The sequence below is a fragment of the Pipistrellus kuhlii genome, unplaced genomic scaffold (genome assembly GCF_014108245.1).
Source record: "Pipistrellus kuhlii isolate mPipKuh1 unplaced genomic scaffold, mPipKuh1.p scaffold_m20_p_15, whole genome shotgun sequence".
Taxonomy (NCBI): Eukaryota; Metazoa; Chordata; class Mammalia; order Chiroptera; family Vespertilionidae; genus Pipistrellus; species Pipistrellus kuhlii.
Genome location: NW_023425460.1, coordinates 28,801,030 through 28,824,319, shown reverse-complemented (window position 1 = coordinate 28,824,319; position 23,290 = coordinate 28,801,030). Strand labels below are relative to the sequence as shown.

Below are 23,290 nucleotides of genomic sequence, written 5' to 3'. Positions count from 1 at the left end.
TCCCCAGGTCTAGGCCTCCCCGCTAATCCATCCTTCTCCCCAGCCAGGACACCCCTGAGCAAAGGTCTCTGCAAGGGCTTCCTACCGCTTATAAACCCCATCTCCTGGGCCTAACACCCGCAAGCTTAAATTTTTACTATTCCTCTTCCTCCAATGCCCCAATTTTTTGCCACTCTCAACTTCTGACTAGACTCCAACACCCCAGACAATTTCACCTCTGAGCCTTTGTGCTTGCTGTTCCACTACCAGGCTGCTGTTCCTCACTCTTCTGTGAATTTCTATTTTGCATGAGAATCCAGCTCCCAGGTCTCTTCTTAAAACCTTAAATTAGTTACCCCTTCTTAGGATCCTCCCAGCTCTGATCTTCCCTGTTTCCAGCAAAGAATTAATGAGTACTTTTCACTGGTTACCTATCTGGATCATATGACTTTTTAAAAATTAGCTTGTATTACTTTCACAGACTAAATAAATAAAACTAGTTTCGTTTAGGATTTAAAAAAAAAAAAGTGTAAGATATAAGGTATGAAAGATGTCACATGAACCAAATAATATTTCTACAAATTGCTATTAGACTGGAGACTAAATGACCAATAACTAGTGCTACTGATTCAGGTACATAAAAATAAAACCTAACGCTGCAAAAGACCTGAGGTTAAGATTCAGGGATGAGGAAGGAGGACGGAGTTCCCTGCTCTTTTTATTTACAAAGAGTTGCTGTCATATGAGACCTTCTTTAATCCTAAATCCAGATTAAACAATGATTTTCTTATTGTAATAAGTACTAAAGGGGCAGGTGGGAAGATACTCTGTAATAACTACGTGCCATCTCCCGATAGTTCCATGTGGGCACAGGAACTACGGGGGAAATGCTTTGTAAAGAATGTGATTGTCGCCCAAACCGGTTTGGCTCAGTGGTAGAGCGTTGGTCTGCGGACTGAAAGGTCCCAGATTCGATTCCGGTCAGGGGCATGTACGTTGGTTGCGGGCACATCCCCGGTAGGGGGTGTGTAAGAGGCAGCTGGTCAATGTTTCTCTCTCATCGACGTTTCTAGCTCTCTCTCTCTCTCTCCCTTCCTCTCTGTAAAAAATCAGTAAGATATATTAAAAAAAAAAAAAAAAGAATGTGATTGTCTAACCACTATGCTGCATACCTGAAACGAATGTAAAATAATATTGAATGGAAAAGGACAAAAGAAAAAGAAAAATTCCTAAAATAATTAGAATTTAAAAGCTTTTTCTAAAAATAAATAAATAATCTATAATAATAAAAGCATAATTTGCAAATCAACCAAACAGCTGACGAGCAGAACGGCTGTCCAGACAACCTTCCAGGCAGAGCCAAGGCATGAGGGCCGAGGCAGAAGGGGCTGCGAAGGCCTACTCTTGCCTGAATTGTGTGCATTGGATCTCTAGTAAAGAAGTAAACAGGGATTTTTCTCTGATTAACATTACTTTGTGTCCCACCTTTTCTGGAAAGACAGTGGAAAGAAAAAAAAATCCCAAAACCTGCCTTTTTATGGTCATTTGGGAACGCACTGAAGAGCTAAAAGGAAACAAGATGTTTTCTGATCCTTTATTTTTTATTTTTACTAAATTTTAAAAGCTATACTTCTTGCAGGTGATGCCACCTTTTAAAATCATCTCCTCCATTTAATAAAAACATTGGGAAGGTATTATAAAATACTGTGAATTTTCTTCAATTATTCTTTGATGATGCCCACCCAGTGCCCCGTGGCCCGCATGGAGCTCTGTGCCCTGCCAGCCCATCCTTCCCGGACGTGTTCTGACCCCCACCCCATTCCTGGGGCTGCTCTCAGCCTACAAACCGCCTTCTGAAGGGCAGTCCACATCCATGGAGTCCTGTCCAGTCCAGCTTGTGTGCTCTCAGCCAGTGGCTCTTCCCTGGGGAACCTACAAAAAACGCCCTTTCTGATAACACGGCCAGTGGTTCTCAACCTTGGCCACACACTGGAATCACCTGGAAGCCAAAACTCATTGAAGAAGGCGTGGCTCCTGGGGCAGAGTCCCCGAACGGGTGCCAGGCCTAGAAAAAGAAGGTTGGCAGATGAGAAGTGTCTCTGTGCCAGCTGGTAATGATCTGAGCTCAGGTGAGGAGGGTGAAATGGGTCCGCACCCACAAATGATTCTCTCTGCTCTTTTTCCCTGTTGAAAACAGACATCATACCATGGACTAGAATGCCTGTGTGTCTGTGTGCGCCTCTCCTGGGGAGAGCGTATGAGTAAGGCTTTGGCTTCCCAGTGTCGGGGAGAGAATAAGATTTGCTGCTAAAGTCATTTCAGGTGATAGCGGGCAGGTGGGAAGATACTCTGGAGGTTGGCAAGCCCTCGCTTCTGCTCTTTGCAATTAAGCCTGGCCTAGAAGGAGATACACCTGCTCTGGTTCTTTAAAAAAAAAGGTTCTCAACCTTCTGTGTGCTTAAGAGTCATCAGTCCCAGGAAGTTTGTTAGAATGCAGATTGCTGGGCTCCGCCTAGGATTCTTATTCCATTGGTATGGTTTAGGACTCAACAATACAAATTTATATACATATATATATATATATATATATATATATAAATTTATATATATTATAAATATATATAAATATATATAAATATATATTTATATTTATATGTATATAAATTTATATTTTTATATATATACATTTACAAATATATATAAATGTGTATATATATAAATTTATATATATATATAAATTTCTGTATTGATTAAGGTATTAATATGTATCCTTATTCCCCCATTACCCCCACACACACACTCATGCCCTCATCCCCCTGTTGTCTGTGTTCATTGGTTAGACTTATATGCATGCATACAAGTCCTTTGGTTGATCTCTCCCCCTTACCCCCCCCCCCCCACCTTGCCTCTGAGGTTTGATGGTCTGATCAATGTTTCACTGTCTCTGGATCTATTTTTGTTCATCAGTTTATGTTTTTCATTGTATTCCATAAGTGAGTGAGATCATGTGATATTTATCTTTCTCTGACTGGCTTATTTCACTTAGCATAATCACTTAGCTCTTCAGTTCCATCCATGCTGTTGCAAACAGTAATAACTCCTTTTTTACCACAGCATAGTATTCCATTGTGTAGATGTACCACAGTTTTTTAATCCCACTCATCTGCTGATGGGCACTTAAGCTGTTTCCAAATCTTAGCTGTGGTGAATTGTGCTGCTATGAACATAGGGATGCATATATCCTTTTTAACTGGTGTTTCTACTTTCTTGGGGTAGATTCCTAGAAGTGGGATCACTGGGTCAAATGGGAGTTCCATTTTTAGTTTTTTGAGGAAACTCCATACTGTTCTCCACAGTGGCTGCACCAGTCTGCATTCCCACCAGCAGTGCACGAGGGTTCCTTTTTCTCTGCATTCTTACAAATTATATACTTTTTAAAAATATATATATTTTATTGATTTTTTACAGAGAGGAGGAGAGAGGAATAGAGAGCTAGAAACGTCGATGAGAGAGAAACATCGATCAGTTGCCTCTTGCACACCCCCTACTGGGGATGTGCCCGCAACCAATGTACATGCCCTTGACCAGAATTGAACCTGGGACCTTTCAGTCTGCAGAGCGACGCTCTGCCACTGAGCCAAACCGGTTTCGGCACAAATTATATACTTTTAAATTTAATTTAATCCTTTGCAGGCACATCGTTTTACTTGTACTAAACTTAGTGCTGATTAAAATGCTCTCTTCTTACACTTGGATACAGATGACTATGTGGAAGCATTTGTTAGTACTAATTCTTAGTGCACACGCGTTGTACATCTTCAATGAGTATTGGCTTCCAGGTGATTCCAGTGTGTAGCCAAGGCTGAGAACCACTGGCAGTGTTACCAGAATAGGAGTTCTTTGTGGATCCCCAGGGAAGACCCACTGGCTAAGAGCACACAAGTTGGACAGGAAATGCATCTATTTGCAAGTGACATTACTGCAGGTCAGAGGTCAAAATGTCACTCCATGTCAGGGCGTATAAATACCCATAGTTGTATGCAGAACCGAGATCAGTATACCATTCCCACCGATTGGTACCAATCAGCCATGCCAGGTTAGGGAACGTTCTCAGCCAAGTCTCCCTACCACCACCCATACCCTGACACCCCTAAAATGCTGTAACAACAACAAATCCACAATCAAAGAAGCACCCCTGGTTGGAGGAAATCTACCCAATGGAAGTGTTTCCCCTTTACGTCTCCCGCAGGCAGCTCTAACTTGGGTTTGCTCCTGGTCAAACCCAGTCCCTGGGGTCTTTCAGCCAATTATCCTTGGCTGAAAAGCCAGTGTGGGCAGGCACTTCACATCCACTATCTGCCATCGTCTCACCAAGCCTGCAATTCCTATCTTCATTTTAGAGATGGCAACGTGAGGGAGCCTTCGGATCATACTCTGGAAAACTGTTTGAGGGGGTGGTCTGGGTTTGAAGGCATAGGAGGCGACCTAAGGTAATCTGCTCTCTCCTGTCCCTCAGGCCTAAGCCCCTGATCCAAGGTTCCTGAAAGCAAGACATTCAGTTCTTATTCTCAACAGGCTTTGCTTTTCCTGGTCTCCTCAGGTCTGATCTGGTCTTTTCTCTCCTCCCTCCAGCACAGGGTCCCGACATTTCACCATCATCATGTTCACTTGGACCAGAGTTTCAGCTAGATCAGACCCTGCAGTGTGCAGGGGGAGTAAAGGTACAGATAAAGACTAGATGGCTAGAATATTGTAATAACCATGTATGGTGCCAGGGGGTACTAGACTTATCAGAGATTTCAAGTCACATTCTTAATCACTATGTTGTACACCTGAAACGAATATGATATTATACATCAACTATAACTGAAAACAAATTTAATTTTTTAAAATTCTTCCCACAGTTAACCTAAAAATAAAGGCCTTTTGAAGTAGGGAATAAAGACTAATTGATTAAGCAGACAAAGCCTAAGGGTGGTGCTCACTTATGAAAATGTTCAAGCTCTGAGTGGAAAATGCAGATTACACAATGTCAAGTATAAGTTTAATTCTGTGAAGTCTATGCATGCTACACATATGTGGTAAAATATGGGAAAGTTTCAATTAAATGTTAATGATGTGGGAAACTGGTATCTTAAGTATTATTTCCAAATTTTGATACAATGACCGTCTCTTACAAGTAGCTGCCATGACAGTATCATACAAAATACCGTCAGTGCCCTAAAAATCCCTTTTCACCTCTTCTTCCTCCTCTCCCTCCTCCCTACCTGACAAGCTGTCCCTTCATCCTCTGAACGGCTCCATCCACACCAAAAAGCTTTGTAGCCGGTGGGTTCTAAATCCTTACAGAACCAGAGAACCTTCCTCCCAGATACCCTCACCCCACAGGGTTTTACACACCTGCGCTAAGCTTAACTGTGCACCCCAAATGTGTTACCCCACAGAAGGCCCATCTTAGAGCCAAAGAAACCTGCATTCGGGTGTATGGGAAATCACAGTTTTCTCTGGAAACAATGATTGTGTATAATCTTTCCGTTTTGTTAACAAAAACCCAGTCAACCAGTTTTCTCAGAACCAAGGAAAGGCTCGCCTGAAAGGTGAATTCAAATATCCTCCTCTCTCAGGGCAGAGCCATGTTACTAGGAAGAAAATAAAACACGGCCCAATCCTCCAACCCTGTCAACATGCTTCTGTATATACGTATGTAAAGCAGACATAAAAGGCATACCCAAAGGTCATGCTATCAAGAGTCAAACGCTGTAGAAAAGTTTTCATTGTGAAGTAGAAGTCTCCTGTTTATAAAGTAGGAGCTCCCTTCCCCACTCCGAGCCACCAGTCCTCACAGTCAGAAGCACTGGTAGGGCCTGAAATTCCCTTGTCTGTTTGCCATGCTGTATGCCCAACCCAGAAAAAAAGGGGCACCCTTTTTTAATTGGTGTAAAAGCACCCTATGGACTCTGAAAACAACCTTTTCATGATCTCTTGCATATCTTTCTAAAAAAAATTTTGTACCTACCAGCACATATGCATGTATATTTTTCCCCCATAAAAATGACACATACTGCACACTATTCTGAACTCCCCTTCCTTTTTTTTTTTTCCTCCTCTTTTTCCACTTTTGTTTAACTTAATATTTCTTGGGGATTTTTATATACTAGCAATACAGATGTTTGCTTTTTTTTTTTTTTTTTTAAGGGTTTGTGGTATTCTGTCATATAGCTTTATCAAAGTTTAAGTAGTTCCCTTTTAGTGATTGATGGGTGTTTAGGTTGTTTCCAGGTTTTTTAGGGGGAAGGCAGAAAGGATGAGGGTTATTGTGTATAAGGCTTACAGGTGTATAATGCGGATATCTATATAATAGTATAGTTTTATGACCATGTTCATAAGGCAATTCCTAACAGTGGAATTTCCGGGTCAAAAGGCATGGGCATTTTAAGTTTTGACAGATATCGGCTGTAACAATTTACATTCCCAAGAATATCTCTATTCTCATACCCTCATTAACTATGGGTATTATCACACTAATTAAGTTTGGCCAGTCTGATAAGCAGAGCATATCTCACTGTTGTTTGATTTAGATTTCTTTAAATACAAATGATATTTTTTCATTGGGCCTGGCCAGTGTTGTTCTGTTGGTTGAGCATCGCCCCAGGTACCAGGAAGTCGCCGGCCTAATTTCCGGTCAGGGCACTTGCCAGGGTCACATTGCAAGCTTTATCCTCGTGGGATGGGAGGGGCCTTACTCTCTCTGAAATAAATAAAAACATATTTTAAAATACATACATATCTTTTCATTGGTCTGTTGGCTACTTATGTTTTTCTGTCAGCGATATGTTCACATCCTTTGCTCGTTTTCCTATTGAATCATTAATCACATCTTACTTTGTAACATTTCTTTGTAAATCAAAAATTGTAGTCATTATTGTAATTATCACCATTGTTGTTATGTGTTACAGATATTTCTTCCGCATGTCATTTATCTTTTGATTTTTGTGCATATTACCTTTTGTTCCACAGAAATTTCAAATACCTGTGCAACCAGATTCACTAATCATTTTCTTTATGGATTTTCTATATGTGCAACTTTTAAATGACATGTAAAATTACTTGGTAGAATTTTCCCAAATTCTACCTAGTAAAGTTAACCAAAAAAAATTTAACCTGATTTCAGCCTATCCTGTGTGCTTAAAGGTAGCCCCATTTTTACAATATAGGTCTGAGAGGACAGTAAGTGATGAACAATGAGCTTATGGTGAGATCAGAGGACTTGGACCTCACATGTCTCCTCAGAACAGACAGCTTTGGGAATCAGAATTTTCTTTCACAGACGCCTGGTGGGGCCACGGCCCAATGACCACATTCCTCATGAAACCATAGAGTTACCCTTTCCCCTCTACTCAAGTAGCAGATGGTCAACTCAATTAAATATGATTAATTAAACTTAAAGAAATACAATATAATTAATGATATTTGGGATTTTATGGTTGGGATCTATCTCTCTCTTTCTTTTAAAAAAAATCAACATAGTTATTAATATTTATGTTTAACTTTTGTCTCTTATAGGCAGCTTCAAAAGATGGTCCATGATATTAAGAACAATGATGGTGGAATAATGAACAAAATCAAAAAGTAAGTTAGACTCCAGAGCACTATATGAGCATTTATATGAACAACATGTTATGCCAGCCTGCAATCGGGGGGGAAAAACAAAGTTCTCTGTTACCGAGTGCAGAGTTACAACCTCTTTAGCATGTAGCCCTTTCTTACTCCTGGAGTCCGCGGCTCTCAGAGCCACATTCAGGAACCGTGCTGAGTGAACAGGGTGGTTCTCAGGGCACCTCACTTTCCCTCTCACTGCTCAAAAGGTGAGCGATGCCATCTGAGGTGCTAGCAAATGTCAAAATGACATTTACCAAAGTAGGAAAATCAACTTCCAAAGCCATTTAGCTAAGGGTCTTGAGGACACAGTTGGGAAAATCCTAAAGAGAAGTTATAAGAATACAGCCCAAGCTCCTTCCATATTTTGATTTCTGCTTTCTCAGGTTTTGCCTAAAATGGTGTTTTCAATTGGCACTTGTAGAGGGAAAGCTAGAATTCTAAATCTTCCTGTAACCTCAAACTCTTAAGCTTTTGTTAAGAGAAGAGAAATTGTACATGATATTGTACATACACGCATTTGACACTCAAAATCTAAGTCAAGCGGAAAGGGGAACTGTTAATTGTTAAGTTTTTAAGTTTTGGTTTTTTTAAGAAAGTAATACAGATTCACCAGCATGGGAAATATCAAAGAGTTCAGAGTTGTATAAAGTCAAAAGCTTCTACTTCTTCATATCCCCACTTTAAGCTACTCCCCAAAATGGACATTGTCATGTGTGAGTTTGGTATGTAAATCTATATATAAGCTTACACAGACATATACATTCAATAACATGGATACAATGCATGCCTATACACGCAAAATATTTTTAACATGAATGGCATCATATTTATAAACCATTCTACCAACGTGCTTTGTTTGGTGATTTTACTTAATAGTATATCGTGCACATCTATATTTGTTGGTATGTAAAAATAAACATATCCCCTTTTAAAAAGCTGATTAATAGTCTACTAGAAATGTATTATTTTTAATTTCACCAAGCATATATTGTTGGACATTTTTTGAAGGGCGGCCGGGGGAGGGGAGGAAGGTTGGGAATTTAAACCAGAACATTTTTAGAGGGCAATTTGATAATATCAATTTAGATAAGATCAAAATGTTGCGGGTACTTCTTTCAGTTTAACTGACACAAATAATATTTTAATAAATATCCTTTGCTGACTTTGAGTATACCAGAAAGCTAAATTCCTGAAATGAGATTTCTGGGTTGAAGGATTTGTGCCCTTGAAGTCTTTACTGATGTTAGCAATTTGCTTTCCCAGTACCACCTGTGGTGAATGAAAGTACATTGCCTTCAGAGCACAGCATCTTCATTCTTTTTGGTCTTTGCAAAACTTAAAAGAAATCACTTTTGTGGTGTTTTCACACTGTAAAATGTAAATGATCTCAATATGTATAAGTGATCATCATAAAATAGTTAAAATGGTCTTCTGCTTGTGGGGCTATTCGTCTTCCTGTCTGGCCTGTGACTGGGAGAGGAGAGGTGTGTTGATTGTTTTCATTTATTTCAGAATGTCATTGAAATGAGAGAGCCCTACTATCATTTTATATAGTCCTAGCAACTCTAGTTTATCTCACAGCTGCCAGTTTTACAAAGGCAGCCGTTTTCTCAATAGAATGGAGCCTCTATATAAAACGGCCATTCTATGGTCTATCACAGCGTTTTTCAACCGCTGTTCCGCGGCACACTAGTGTGACGCGAGATGTTGCCTGGTGTGCTGTAGGTGCAGACAAGACAAGAATTTTATAATTTTTCACTATTTTGTTTACTTAATATTTCATAATAAAGTAATTATAAAATACTTTCTTTGTGTTTATTTGATTCCTATTCAAGAGAATTACTTTATATATAGTCAATATAGGCACAGAGTTAAATTTTTTAACATTTTCTAATGGTGGTGTGCCTCGTGATTTTTTTCATGAAACAAGTGTGCCTTTGCCCAAAAAAGGTTGAAAAACACTGGTCTATCATACAGCAGCCACAGGGCTCCAATGTTTCCAGGCAGTTTCCATTGCAGTATACGCATTGCACTTTTTGTTTTCCAAAGAATACACTTTCACTTGACAAGCCGAGGTGTGTTCTCAGCTTGGAAAACATGGCTGCCATAGTCTTTACCCCTGGTGAAGCCAATGGCCCTTTGGTTGGAAGTGACTTGTAGTTCTCAGCTCTCACTCGTTGCCAGGCAACAGGTGCCACCTTGAAAGGAGGAAGCATGGTTGAACACACTGGTTTTCTAACCCAAGACTGTGACAGAGTCGTCACTGGTCACGGCCGACTGAGAAAATAAGGATCTTGAAGTGCTGGGGGTTGGTGTGTAGCTGCTGGCTGCTGAGTGGGGCCCGAGCCACACCTTTTATTGCTGGCTTGTGTTCAGTGACCCAGTCCTTTCTTGATTCTGTACTTTATTCTGAGATGATAACCTTTATACGTTTGGGGGCGGGGAGGATTAAAATAACCTTTCTTTTCTTTTAGGAAATGATTACAAAAGTGGGTAATAGCTGGTCTGTGCTTTTTAAAATTTTACTGGTACGTGAATAGATCTGGCCCAGACCCAGTTTTGCTTTGTTTTTCTTCTCTACAAAACCTTTGGTAACCTCTCTCTCTCTCTGGACCTCATCACAGGTCTAATGATCGTATCTCCCACAGCACACACTGCTAGCTGGTTTGTTATGAGAATCAAATGAAATAATAGATGTGAGAGTCTTTAGGAAAACAAAGAACAGGATTTCTACACAAATATAAATATTGTTATCTTTACATAATTACAATTCTGGTTTATAAGTCTTGTTTTTTGTAATCAAATATTTTTAGTAAACTAAGTCTACTGGATATAGGTTTCATTTCTATATTTAAACTCTTTAACTAAGTAAATCATTCTCAAATAAAGTTGGTAACAATTATTAAAAATAATAATTTACCATAAACCTTAACCATTTCAAATGCCTGAAATGGAAGGGAAGGTGTTGCCAGTACTCATAGAAAGCCTAAAAATTGGGATGCTTTTTTAAAATGACATTTTAATTTGCTTCTTTTAATGAGTGGGAAAGGATTGTGAATATTCAGAACATTTCATATGTGTATAAAGAGGCTACAGGAGTTTTGAAAGTGCTTGAAGCACTTCAACTTTTAACTAAGCAAAATATTACAGTCCCAACCTAGAGATGCTCACTGTGTCAGTTTTTCAATAGCTCAAAAACAATTTCAGTCCAGCCTACAATTAAAGTGATCATTATAACTAATTTTTCCTATTAAAGTGTTTATTAATTATTTATTAAAGTAGAGCACATCTTCCCTTACCTTCTTATCAACCAATCGACATTCATTACTTATCTTCCTTGACCCTCTGGCCTCGGTGCTTCTTCTATTCTGCCCTCTCAAAGCCCTTTCTCTGCTTGGCTTCACCTTTGCCCAGTCACAGCCTCATTGTGCACTGGGGACAAGGGGAGAGCTGGGAAACCTCTGATTAATGGCTTGGCTACATTTTCAATACATTTAGTCCTTCGATGCAATGGGTCCCAAAAAAGCCATTATTCTATTCGTTATCTATCTATTACCTCTATATCTACTTATGTTATGGACCTTGACAACAGAGGTCTTACCCACTGACCTTTTGTCTAATGGTTGTTTCCCACAGGCTGAAAGTCAAAGCACCTCCAAGTGTTCCTCGCAGGGACTATGCCTCTGGTAAGAGAATTTCTAAAATACTTGGATTCTTGACTAATTTAAGGTGTATATTTACTTCTTGAAAAGAGAACTATGGAAACAAAAGTTGTCCATTTTTTATTGATTTCAGAAAGGAAGGGAGAAGAGATTGAAACATCAATGATAAGAGAGAATCTTTGATTGGCTACCTCCTGCACGCCCCCTACTGGAAATCATGCCCACAATCTGGGCATGTGCCCTTGACCAGAATTGAAACTGGGACCCTTCAGCCCACCAGGCCGAGGCTTAATCACTGAGCTAAACCAGATAGGGCAAAAGGTGTCATCTTAATTTTAAGAATTACCAAATCCTATCTATCCATCGAACCAATCATCCATCCATCCAGTCATCTACTTATCAGACTTTTATTAAGCATCCTTTATGTGCTAGGCACATACAAGTTTTCAGGTAGAAATATAGTACTGAACAAATAGCACCATATTCATAGAATTTATCATGTAGAAGGTAAGACAGATGGTGTCATAAGCAATTACATTTCAGTGTGATCAGGAAGCACGAAGTTCTTCAGCAGTATCTGATCTAATCCAATGTGGAGGATGTGGGCAGGGAAAGTAGGGAAAGGAAGGCTTCCTGGATAAAGAACTTAAAGTGGATATTTGAAGGGGGTGGGATAAATTATTGGGGGCACACGGTTACTCAATCCTTTCCCATTCTAAGTAGGATCAACTTTGTCAGGGGAGAATAGTTACTCTTGAGGTTGGTAGTTTTTATGGCAGTTGTGAGCAAAGTAAATTATCCAGCATACTTCCCTTTTCTAGAATAGATGCCTTTGGAAGATAGGTCTAAAATGTATTTCTAATGGCTTACATGTAAAGATTTCTTAGATATGGGCAGATCTATATAAGCCCTCAGTAAAACAACAACAACAAACAAAAAAACCTTGTTCTTCTCTCCAAATTCTAAAAATGAAAAGAAAACAAAGCAGACTTATACCTGTTAAGTACCCAAAGCTTAGATGGGAAAATATGAAATCATGGAGTTTAATAGGAGCCCCAGAGGTCATACAGTGTAACATCCAATCCAATGCTTAGACCTACCCTACCACCATGTACCACAAGCGAGGCCCACTTTCTGCTGGGACATCTCCTGGGATGACCTCCCAAACCTGTCTGATCCAGTCAGGAACAGGCAGCCCTGGTGGGATATAGATGTGACCCATTTTCTTGTGGCTTCCATAGTCTGTCCTGATGGCCACACAGACCCCTCCTTCTCTTGTATTTTTTTTTTTACTTGGGTAAAAGCCAGGTAAAAAAAATTATTCATCCCTTTGCCTTACCCACACACATTAGGGATCATCACTGATTCCTTCTCTTCCTTCCCCCTCTACCAAAATAATAATAATAATAATAATAATCTCTAAATTCTATTAATTCTAGATTTTAAGTGTCTCTCAAATATGTTTGTCCCTCTCTATTCACAAAGCTACAGTTCAGAGCCCTCTAAATAGTCTTGTTAATTCCTAATCCCATGTGGTCCTCTCAACCTCCACCAGGGAGTTGTTCTGAAATACCTTTGCATTATATTCTCATGGCTCTACATCAGCAGCAGGAGGAATTGCCAACCACTGAGCCTGCGTAAAAGGTCCTTCAGTGCCTAGGCACAGGCTGTGTAACCCTGGACAACGTACTCTCCTCTCCTTTCTATATCACACAGGACTGAACTAGAAGCTCTGCCAGCTTCCCGCCAACGCTAATACTCCACACGCACAGAAACCGGTCTCTGGAGCTCCCGCTTCTCTTAAACTCCCCTGGCTTTAGGAAGTGGCATCTTCCAGTTTGTCCTTAATCTCTCTGGGTCTCAGCTGGGTCTTGTAAGCCTTTGCTGCTTACAGTGCAATCGCTAGCATGCGGCTTCAGCGTTACCTGGGAGCTGGTTAGAAATGTCGACCCTCTGCCGCACCCCGAGAACTAAGGGATCAGAATTGTGTGTTTTAACCAGAGCTCCTGGGGATCTGAATAGACATCTATTAAATTTGAAAAATTCTGCTATAATCCACCAACTCTGTCCTTACTGCTGCTCCTGAACTGTCAAATCCATTGACGTTCCTGGATCTCAGAAATCCATCCTATTGCTGAGACCCCCTCACCCAGGCCTTGCCTACTCTCCTCTGCTCTGACACCCAGTCCCCAGAAAAGGTCCTTTTGGCAAAACCACCATCACCACCTGCAGTGAGTACCTCCCTTGCCATTTCCCTCTGCCCTCCCCACCCCACAACTCATGTTCTAGAAGCATTTCCAGCTGCTTCCTCTGAGCCTTTGGGACCCTGAACAGTTGCAAGCCCAGGGCATTGGGAACCAGCCTTGACAACTCCTCCTGAACGTAGGGAGTCTGCAAGGTCCCCGAAGGTGCCAGTGCTTGGAGACCTTAGCCCACCAGACCTCCAAAGCCCCAGAGCCCCAAAGCCCAGTCAGGCACTCTCTGGAGCCTTTGGGTCCACCAAAGACTTCTGAAACAGCCCCACCTCTCTCCCCCAGATGTGGGAATTCTGTTCTTTCTCCATCCCATTAGCAAATGGCTTCCCCCCCCCCCCCCCCACCTCGGAAAATGTGTTGACCTTGGTGATGGTGACCTTCAGGAAGCAGAGGATGGAAAGGGCCAGCACCCACAGCCCCTCCTCTCCTTACAGGGGTGAGGCCCTTTTTTCTGCCAAGGGCCATTTGAATATTTATGACATCATTCATGGTCCACACAAAATTATCATTAAAAATTAGCCTGCTTGAAGGATGCCCAGGACCAAACCAGAGATGGTCGGACCTGAATCACCACCATTTGTCCACCAACCAGATCTGAAATATCATGGCTGACATGTACACATAGGAACTGTTTGACATTAAAATTGGGACTCAAAAGAAAAAAAAAATTAGCCTGCTATATTTGGTCAAACCTTTTTTCCCAGCTGAAGAAAATGCACCTCAGGAATGTTAAGTAACATGCCCAAGGTCACTGCAGCCACTACAGGAGCCACTGTGGCCATTGTAGGGTGTAAGTGCCAGGTGCACACCTCCAACTGGGGATCAAACCCACAACCCAGGCATACGCCCCTGACCCTCTGACAGTAACACCAGAACCTGCTTTCCAGTTCCTGTGCTTTCATAGTCGAACAACCTCAGTGTCTTTGTCTGGCTCAGGAGCTGGCACTGGTGAGGGAGGCGGGTTTGGAGAGAACCAGTCATAGTGACCCCAGAGAACCAGTCTCGTGGTGAACCGGGACCCTTCAGTTTACAAGCTGATGTTCTATCCACTGAACCAAACCAGCTAAAACCATATTCATTTTTTAAAAGTATTCTTTTGATTTCGGAGAGGAATGGAGATGGAGAGAGAGACAGAAACATCAATGATGAGTCATTGATTGGCTGCCTCCTGCACACCCCACACTGGGGATCAAGACGGAAAACCCCAGGCATGTACCCTGACCAGGAATCAAACTGTGACCTCCTGGTTCATAGGTAAATGCTCAACCATTGAACCATGCCGGCTGGGCTGTCATATCCATTGTCACACCCCTGCAGAGTCTAGGATGGTGCCTGTACCCTGGAGCTCAAAGACAGTGAGGCAGCATGGCACGGGGCTTCAGAGCTTGCACTTGGAGGTCAGCCCGTAGGGCTCCACTATTCGCTATAAGACCTTGGGCAAATGTCTTCTTTTCTCGGGGCCTCAGCTTCCTCATAGGGTTTTAGGAGCGCTGAATGAGTGCAAATCTCTAATAACATTGCCTGGCATGTGGTAAAGCGCTGGATACAAATTCTCTTCAGAGAGAATCTTAGAAGTTATCCTCTCATTTTATAAATCTGGAAACAGGCCTGGGGATGTTAGTTCTTACTCACTCTCCAACTGTTAGGAGCAGAGCCTGGATGAGAACTTAGGTCTGAACCCAGGTCCAGAGCTCTTCCTACTGCACCAGCCACACACTGATTCAAAGAAATCCTTGGAAACAACACAGTATGGGGCTACTCTAAAGTCCCCAAAATGTCCCTTGACAAAGACAGACATGGGTCAGATGCACCATTTCTCTGCTCCCACGAGATGTCTCTTAATGCTGTGAGAACTGAATTTAAAAAAAAAAAAAAAAAGGATTTGAAAGTGGCCAATATTAGATGACTGTAATAACCATTCAAGGTCAAGTAAAGGGGACCAGGAAGCCCCAGGGCAGGGAAGGCAGGTGCAGGTGCTGTGGACAGGGTGGAGCTGCAACTTAGTATTTATTTACATTTCTGCACTCTGCCTCCTCCGTGTCATTTCAGAGAGCCCTGCTGACGAAGAGGAGCAGTGGTCAGACGACTTTGTAAGTATTGCTCATGGGACGAGGAGGGTACTGTCTCCACCAGGGCTTTTCTAAGGGTTTATTTCTAAATCACACACTGGTGGCCAGCCGCACATCACAGAGAGGAGCTGGCCGGGCCACCTGCGGACAAGGCAGCAATAACCTCAGACAGGCTGCTTTGAGCTGCACCAGGCCAGGCCAAGAGCTTTCTGTGCATTGCCTCATCTAAGCCCACCACAGCCCTCTGTAGGCATTCTTACCCTTTTTCTTGCTAATAGTCAGAGTACTCACCAGCATGGCCAAAACAGATGGCAAGCTGTTTACATAGGTCCATGTCAGTTAGCAAACGCCGCCGCCTGAATTCCCCAGTGCCCATCACTTCCTGGCCCCTGCCCAGAAACTCAAACCAACCAACAACCGAAGAGTAAATGCCTAGCACATCAGGGGCATTGGGACACTCTTTAGGGCCATCGTTAAACATTTTGAATGTCAGCCCCGCCAATTTTACAGCTGAAGAAAGGAAGGCATGAAGAATTCAACTTGCAGTTCCAAAATTCTCCCTCTGACACTCAGATCTCAGACCCAGGCTCTGAGGTGCTTGCTGTGACTGAGCAGGCTAGCAGGGCATCGGAGGCCAGAGTGAGAGAGGGGGCCCTGGCCATGATGACACTGAGGGGTGGCTGTAAACCTCTTCGAGGTGTCTTTACAACCCACAAAACCCCAGCAGCCACTTTTCCCTTAGGCTGAGTCTTATAGGGACAAGACATCCTAAAATCTTTTCTTCCCAATAATTATTTCTCATATATCAAATTCATGCCTGTGAATCCAACCTGTGAACTTTAGATCTGGAACGGACCCAAGAGGGTCTCTACAGGACAACACACCATATAAGGAAACTAAGGCCAAAGGAATGAAAATGACTTGCCCATTGTCGTTCAGTTACTCCGCGGCCAGAATGAGAACTGGGGGCTCCTGTCCAGAGCTCAGAATTGAGCCTGGGCTCAAGTTGTGTAAATCACCTGGAGTTGACTCCGAGTATAAGGAGCCAGAAGTTCCTCCCTTTTCGACTGCAGAGAAAAGATTTTTTTGTTTTGTTTTGTTTTTGTTTTGTTTTTTGTTTTTTAAGAGAGGACAAATGGCCTCTCTGCATATGGGTCACTTGGGCATGGAGTTATTTCTCGGAGCCCAGCTGTCACTGATCCCTCAGAAGCACTGCAACTGCGCCCCCTGCTGGCTGCACGCACTGAGCCACATCTTAGTAAAGTTAAGAAGCTGGTCCTCATGCTGAGGGAAACCAAAGAAATTTAGCTTGCTGGCTGGGTAAATAAAAAAGCACACAGTAGGGAATTAGGAAGCACAAAATAAAATCAGCCTGAAGATGAGGAAAATATGTCTCTCAAAGTCAGACAACCAGAATCAAGGCATCAACTGTAATAAGGACTGAGAAACATTCACTCACAATTATTTTGACCTTAATGGATGGAGTCCAGCCTTGTTGTAATGCCACTAGGCTCTGTGAACCTGTCCCGCCTTTCCCTCCCCGAGTGCACCCCTTCCAAGGCCTCACCACAGCCCAGGCACACAGCCCGCCCTCCGTGCCTACAGCATGCCAAGGCCCTGCCTGGCTCAGCGACTTCAGACTCGTGGTCCTGGGGCAGGAAAAATAAGGCAAGAGAGGAGAAACAAAAAGCAGTCTTCCATTCTTCCTTCTAGTCCTCCAGGCTTGGTTTAAATGTCTCCCCAGGCAGGCCTTTCAGGTACCCCATCCAAGGCAGAATCTCGCCATCCTGCGGTTTAAATGCTCCACTGGTCTCTCCCTGCTCCTCCCCCCGCCCCCCATCTGAGCCAGCCTGTCCAGGCCTGGCTTCCTCATCCCCACACGGGGGATGCAGTTGGCCCTCCAGGTCAGGTCTGTCCTGACAACCAGGCACAGCTGGCCCTGAGCACGGTGTCTGCATTTGCAGGACAGCGACTATGAAAACCCCGACGAGCATTCCGACTCCGAGATGTACGTGCTGCCCGCTGAGGAGCCTGGGGATGACAGTTATGAGCCACCGCCCGTTGAGCAGGAGACGAGGACAGTCCACCCAGCCCTGCCCTTCACCAGGGGCGAGTATGTAGGTGAGGCATCCCCTGTCCCCCCTCCCCCAACCTGGGTGTTCAGCGGGGAGGTGGGGACAGGCCAAGGTTGGCAGGGAACCTCCCATTCTCACCATCTCCAGGTGGGTCATCGGGTCTCTCAGGTAATGGAACCCATGGGTCTCTCTTTCCCCTGGGAGCATGTTTTTGATCAGGACCTTCTACTTTTTATAATGTAAGTCACATGTGTCAAACACAAGGCCCGCGGGCCAAATCCGTCCCGCCAGGCCTTGCAATGTGGCCCGCACCACGCTGTCATCACTGCACTCCGCTGCGTTTCCATCACAATGACAGTTTATGACTGTTCAGTAAACCATTCGGCCCGCGATTTAGTCTGGATTTTAGATTTTGGCCCCTTCTCTGATTGAGTTCGACACCCCTAATGTAAGTCAATGGGCACCTGAAGCTTTTTACCTAACATGTCATTTCACTCATTTAAGGAATGCCCCCATTCATTTGTGGTTACTTAGGGGCTGGAGGTTCTGTACTTTCTAGAGCTCAGCTGTGTCCTCCCAGGGAATGACCCAGAGCCCCTTTCATTTCATGCTTTGTTGTCCCTTTCAAGACAACCGGTCAAGCCAGAGGCAGTCTCCACCCTTCAGCAAGACCCTTCCCAGTAAACCCAGCTGGCCTTCAGCTAAGGCGAGGCTGGCCTCCACCATGCCCACCTCGATGTCTCTGCAGAAACCTCAAGTTCCACCCAAACCCAAGGATCTTGAGGACGAGGTAAAGTAGATCCATCCTGATGGCTCCCCAGACCTCGTGGAAGGCAGGATATGGTGTGGGATGGGAGAGAGGCATCAAGAGAGTCTGGATCCAGCATGTCTTCCTCCTTCCATTCCTGCTCTCTGGCCAGCACTAGCCACTTTGTGCCTTCACTGCCTCCCTCTAACTCTCAATGTTATGCTGAAAGGGTGTGGTTTTCTTTCTCTAAAAAAAAAAAAAAGGCATATATGACCTACTCTAAGCATTTTTTTAAAATATATTTTTATTGATTTTAGAGAGGAAGGGAGAGGGAGAGAAAGATAGAAACATCAATGATGAGAAAGAATCATTGATTGGCTGCCTCTTGCACGCCCCTCACTGGGGATTGAGCCCGCAACCTGGGCATGTGCCCTTGACTAGAATCCAACCAGGGACCTTTCAGTCCACAGGCCAATGCTCTAATAGGCATAGCATTTCTTTTTGGGGTTTAAAATTAGATTACAGTGATGGTTTCACACTCTGCAACTATACTAAAAACCATTAAATTATGCACTTTATGTAGGGAAATTTAATGGTATATAAATTATATCTCAGTAAATATTTTTTTATTTAATTTCTTTAAATAGATATTTTAATCACTTCTTTCCATACAATAACCTATGAATGTACAGCATTCTTCTCATTCACTTGTGCATTCCTTCTAGGCTGATTATGTGGTCCCTGTAGAAGATGAAGATGAGAACTATATTCATCCCACAGAAAGCAGTTCACCCCCATCTGAAAAAGGCAAGTGTTTGTAGTTTTAAGCACCTGAACCTTTCTACCTGTGGACAGGGAGTATGTGAGACTATTTGGAAGCAAGCACTAAGGGGCTCAGAAGTGATGGTGCTCAGGCCTCTCCCATCTCTGTCCACAGCATTTGCCTGCTTTGACAGATTGGGTGAGCCATCTCTATATTTCATAGTCTTTCCCTTCTTCCTCTGTCCTCTTCCCATCTTAAATTATGAAAGCACCTAGGTGCATGTTATTAGCTGTCCTAACACTCACAAAGTCACAAACCACCATGCTGGCCTTACAAATATTGCACCAGGCACAATGTCTGCAGAGGCCTGAAAAATATGGAAGAGGAAAATATGCTCTGTATCCTGGTTCTTTAAATGTAATGCTATTTCAGGAACATTTTGTTTGTAAATGCTTCACGGAATAACAAATGCAATTACAAACAAGTTATCTTGAAAAGCCAGTGCCGCACACCCTCTGTGGAACAGCACCTGTTTACTTTGGATACAGTCACTATGAAGAAGGTACTCCTGTGTGAGGGATCTCTTCAAGGAACATTACTCAGCTAATAAACTCTAGAGTAGCAGTGCTCAGTTTTCATGCCGCCATTATGTCACAACCCTCTCCTGCATTCCCTACACATCACCAACAGCTTGAAGACCCACCTGAATTCCTGGCCACCCGTCACCACGAAAATAAACACCTCTTACACATCTCCACCCAAACAAAGCCTGAGAATACAAAAGAAATGCTATGTGTTGCTGTGGCAGGGAGGGTGAGCTGTTAATTTGGCCCCTTCACTATTAGGTTCAATACACTTCTACTAATTTATTTTTTTAAAAAACACAAAGTATTCATCTCCTGCATCTGCAGTTTGGCAAAGGGGATTCCAAGCCACTATTCACTTTAACAAAATGCCTATCATAAAATATTTCATGGCGAAACCGGTTTGGCTCAGTGGGTAGAGTTGGCCTGCGGACTGAAAGGTCCCAGGTTCAATTCCAGTCAAGGGCATGTACCTTGGTTGCAGGCACATCCCCAGTAGGGGGTGTGCAAGAGGCAACTGATAGATGATTCTCTCTCTTAGATGTTTCTAACTCTCTATCCCTCTCTCTTCCTCTCAGTAAAAAATCAATAAAATATATTTTAAAATATTTCATTATTCCTTTAATTATTAATATATTTATTCTAACAGTGTGTGTGTGTGTGTGTGTGTGTGTGTGTGTGTGTTTTGTTTGTTTTTTGTTTTTTCCTGAGGAAGCTTTTTATTGGCTTATAGGTTTAATGAGTATGTTTCCCATTCCCTCCAAACTCTCTGGTCTGACCCCTCATTTCCACAATGTATTTTCCCACAAGTGTGAATCCCCTTCAGTGGACTGTATCTATAATCATTATGTGCATGTTTGTGTGTTTAAGCTCCCATGGTGAATAGATCAACCAAGCCAAATAACTCCTTGAAGCCAGCTCCTCCTCCAGTGACAGCTTCAGGTAAAGTATATGTGTGATGTGCTGTTTTTTTTAATCATGGAATGATTACATTTGGGGGTGGTTGATTTTTAATATATTGCAAATAAGATAAACAACTGAGAGCAAATATTAAGAAATAATCACTGTATTTTTCAAATTTCTTAATAAATGGTAGCAGAAGCCCTCATCCTCATGTACTGTCTGGTAGCACCCATGTTGAAGGGACCCGACCCCCCTCTGATGTACCTGGACCTCTACTAGACCAGCTCTAGATTTCATCCTACCTCAATGATGAAACCAACTTCATTGGTTTCTCCTTCTGTCCCTGACTGAGGATGTCTGCCTCACTCAGTCCTCAGCCCTTGCTCTTCTTTCAGAATACGGTGGTGATTAAGAGCGTGGTTTTGAGCCAGAAAGATCTGGGGTGGAATCCCAGTTACCAGATGTGCCACTTTGGGCCTGTCCTTCCTCGGCAAGCATCAGATTGTTTCATCTGTAAGTGGGGTTAGTGTACTGAGACAGGAGAATTCTGAAATTGTGAGTGTGAAACTTTCAATCCACATTTAGGTGCTAAGTAAGGGTATTCTTTTTTACATTAAGCATCTCCACACAAATAAATCCTGCAAAATACAAAAGAAATGGTATGTGTTTTCCTTAGGGTTCCTTAATTCTTCTGGTTTTATTTCTCTGGTCTATGATGATAACTCTGGTGTCCAATGCTGACCTGCTTTCCCTTCTGAACACCTTGACATTCCCACCACCTCCCACTGCATCCATCACCCTTGGGGCATCCCTACGGCTCTTGGCATGTTGTCCTCCAGCCTGCATGCCTGTGTTCTTTCCAAGGGCTGCTGGTTATTTTTCCTAAAATTTTTCTTCTGTTTTAGTTGTCACCACCCTAGTCCAGGCTTCCTTTACTTGATCACCTCACACCTTCATGGGTCTTACCTTTTGGTCTTTGTGTTCTCACTTTTATGACATCAAATTCTACCCATCCTTCAAGGCCTAGCCTGATGTCTCCCCCTACAGGAAGCTTCCTATGGTTTCTATATCCCTGAGAGAGCTTTCCTTTGCCCTCTCATCCCACTTACACTTGCCCCATACCTGTCCTCTAATTACTATGTGTCTTTGTCTAATCTCCCTAACTACATTGAAAGCTCCTTAAAGACATTGATTTCAATGTCACTTGCTCAGGAGGCCTTTCTTGACCCCATTTTGGGCTAGAGCCTCTTTGGTGTGCACTCCTATAGTTCCCCCCCCCCCTTATCTCCTGATCCCTCCTGAGTTCTCTATCTCTCCTATAAGAACATCAGTGTCATGTCTCGCTCACAGCTGTGTTTCCAGGGCCAAGACACAACTGGCTCAGAGACGGTGCTGAATTGTGGGTGGGCCTGCTGGTTGTGAGAGTGGCTGAGTCCCCAACACTGGCTACAGTATTTAAAGAATCATGTGGCGCCATCATGAGGGCATTAGCCCATTGTACTTATCCATTGATTTTCTATTAATCTAGTATAGGTATATTTTAATAGTAGAGGCATCAGGTGAAGAAACTAAACCTGAACAAGGAAATAACGTCTGATTATATGATTTTTGGATGCAGACAGGAGAAAGTACAGGAGAAGGAGGAAGCGAGATCATCTGAATGATTAGATTACGTGCGTGTGTCTTGGAATAGCCTACCCTCTGTTATCCTTTCAAAGCTTCCGACAGTGCCCTGATAGGCATCATGAAAGGGCTAAGCTTGGTGTTTCTGTCCAAGTACCACACCATGTTGCTGCCTCTGGTTAATGTTGCTTCGGGCTCTCAGATGGCTGCGAAGGTGCTCACTGGGGTTACACAGTGAACTGGGTGCAGCGGCAGGCTCTCCCTCCCCTTGTGTTCCAGACTGAGAAGCTCTGAGCAGCACTGAGCACAGACTCCAAAGCCAGAGGCTCAGGTCCTGGCTCTGTCCCTTGCAAGACACCAGACTTGGAACAAGCTGAGGAACCTCGCTGTTTCTCAGTGTCCTCCTCTGGAAAATGGAGGAGAGTGCCACTTGCACCTCAGGGTGTTGTGAGGATGAGATGGGAAAGGACCTATGAGTCACATTCCTAAAACCATAGTTCTTTGTTACTTATCACTGCTGTTTTTCAGAACCCCTAGTTTAACCTGCCTAAATTCATGAACAGTCTTAGCGGAGCATCTTGTACATATCTCAGGAAACTATTGTGTGTCTTCCTTTTCATATAAAGTTCTCCTCTAAATCAGGGTTACTCAGCCTCAGTAGTATGGGCATTTGGGGCTGGATAATTCTTTGCTCTGAGGGCTGTCCGTACATTGTGGGATATTAGTAGCATCCCTGGCCTCTGCCCACTAGGTGCCAGTAGCTCCCTTCCCCAGTCCTGACAAGCAAAGAAGTTTCAGTTGTTGCCAAGTGTCCCTGGGGGAAAAAGGGGTGGGCAAAATCACTCCCAGTTAAGAACCACTGCTCTAAACCAATTGAAAGGCCCACACCCGCGGTGACTTATCTCTACATGAGCATTTAGAAGAAGGTGCTGCAACCTCTAGCTGATTTGTAACTTTTGTCAGAAGAGGG

The 23,290-nt window shown here is 43.1% G+C and overlaps 1 protein-coding gene across 3 annotated transcripts in view; it reads left to right on the top strand.

The window, feature by feature from the left end:
- The window catches only part of BLNK (B cell linker), a 55,665-nt gene that overhangs the window by 14,724 nt on the left and 17,651 nt on the right, over positions 1–23,290 (top strand). The window contains exons 2-8 of one of the 3 annotated variants that reach the window (XM_036438705.2): positions 7,543–7,608; positions 11,275–11,324; positions 15,605–15,645; positions 17,589–17,745; positions 18,329–18,489; positions 19,173–19,254; positions 20,665–20,736. In XM_036438705.2, the coding sequence (XP_036294598.1) occupies positions 7,543–7,608; positions 11,275–11,324; positions 15,605–15,645; positions 17,589–17,745; positions 18,329–18,489; positions 19,173–19,254; positions 20,665–20,736 (629 nt within the window). Of the gene's footprint in view, positions 1–7,542; positions 7,609–11,274; positions 11,325–13,350; positions 13,532–15,604; positions 15,646–17,588; positions 17,746–18,328; positions 18,490–19,172; positions 19,255–20,664; positions 20,737–23,290 lie in introns of those variants that run through there. The other 2 variants (XM_036438709.2, XM_036438708.2) reach the window with 2 other exon arrangements.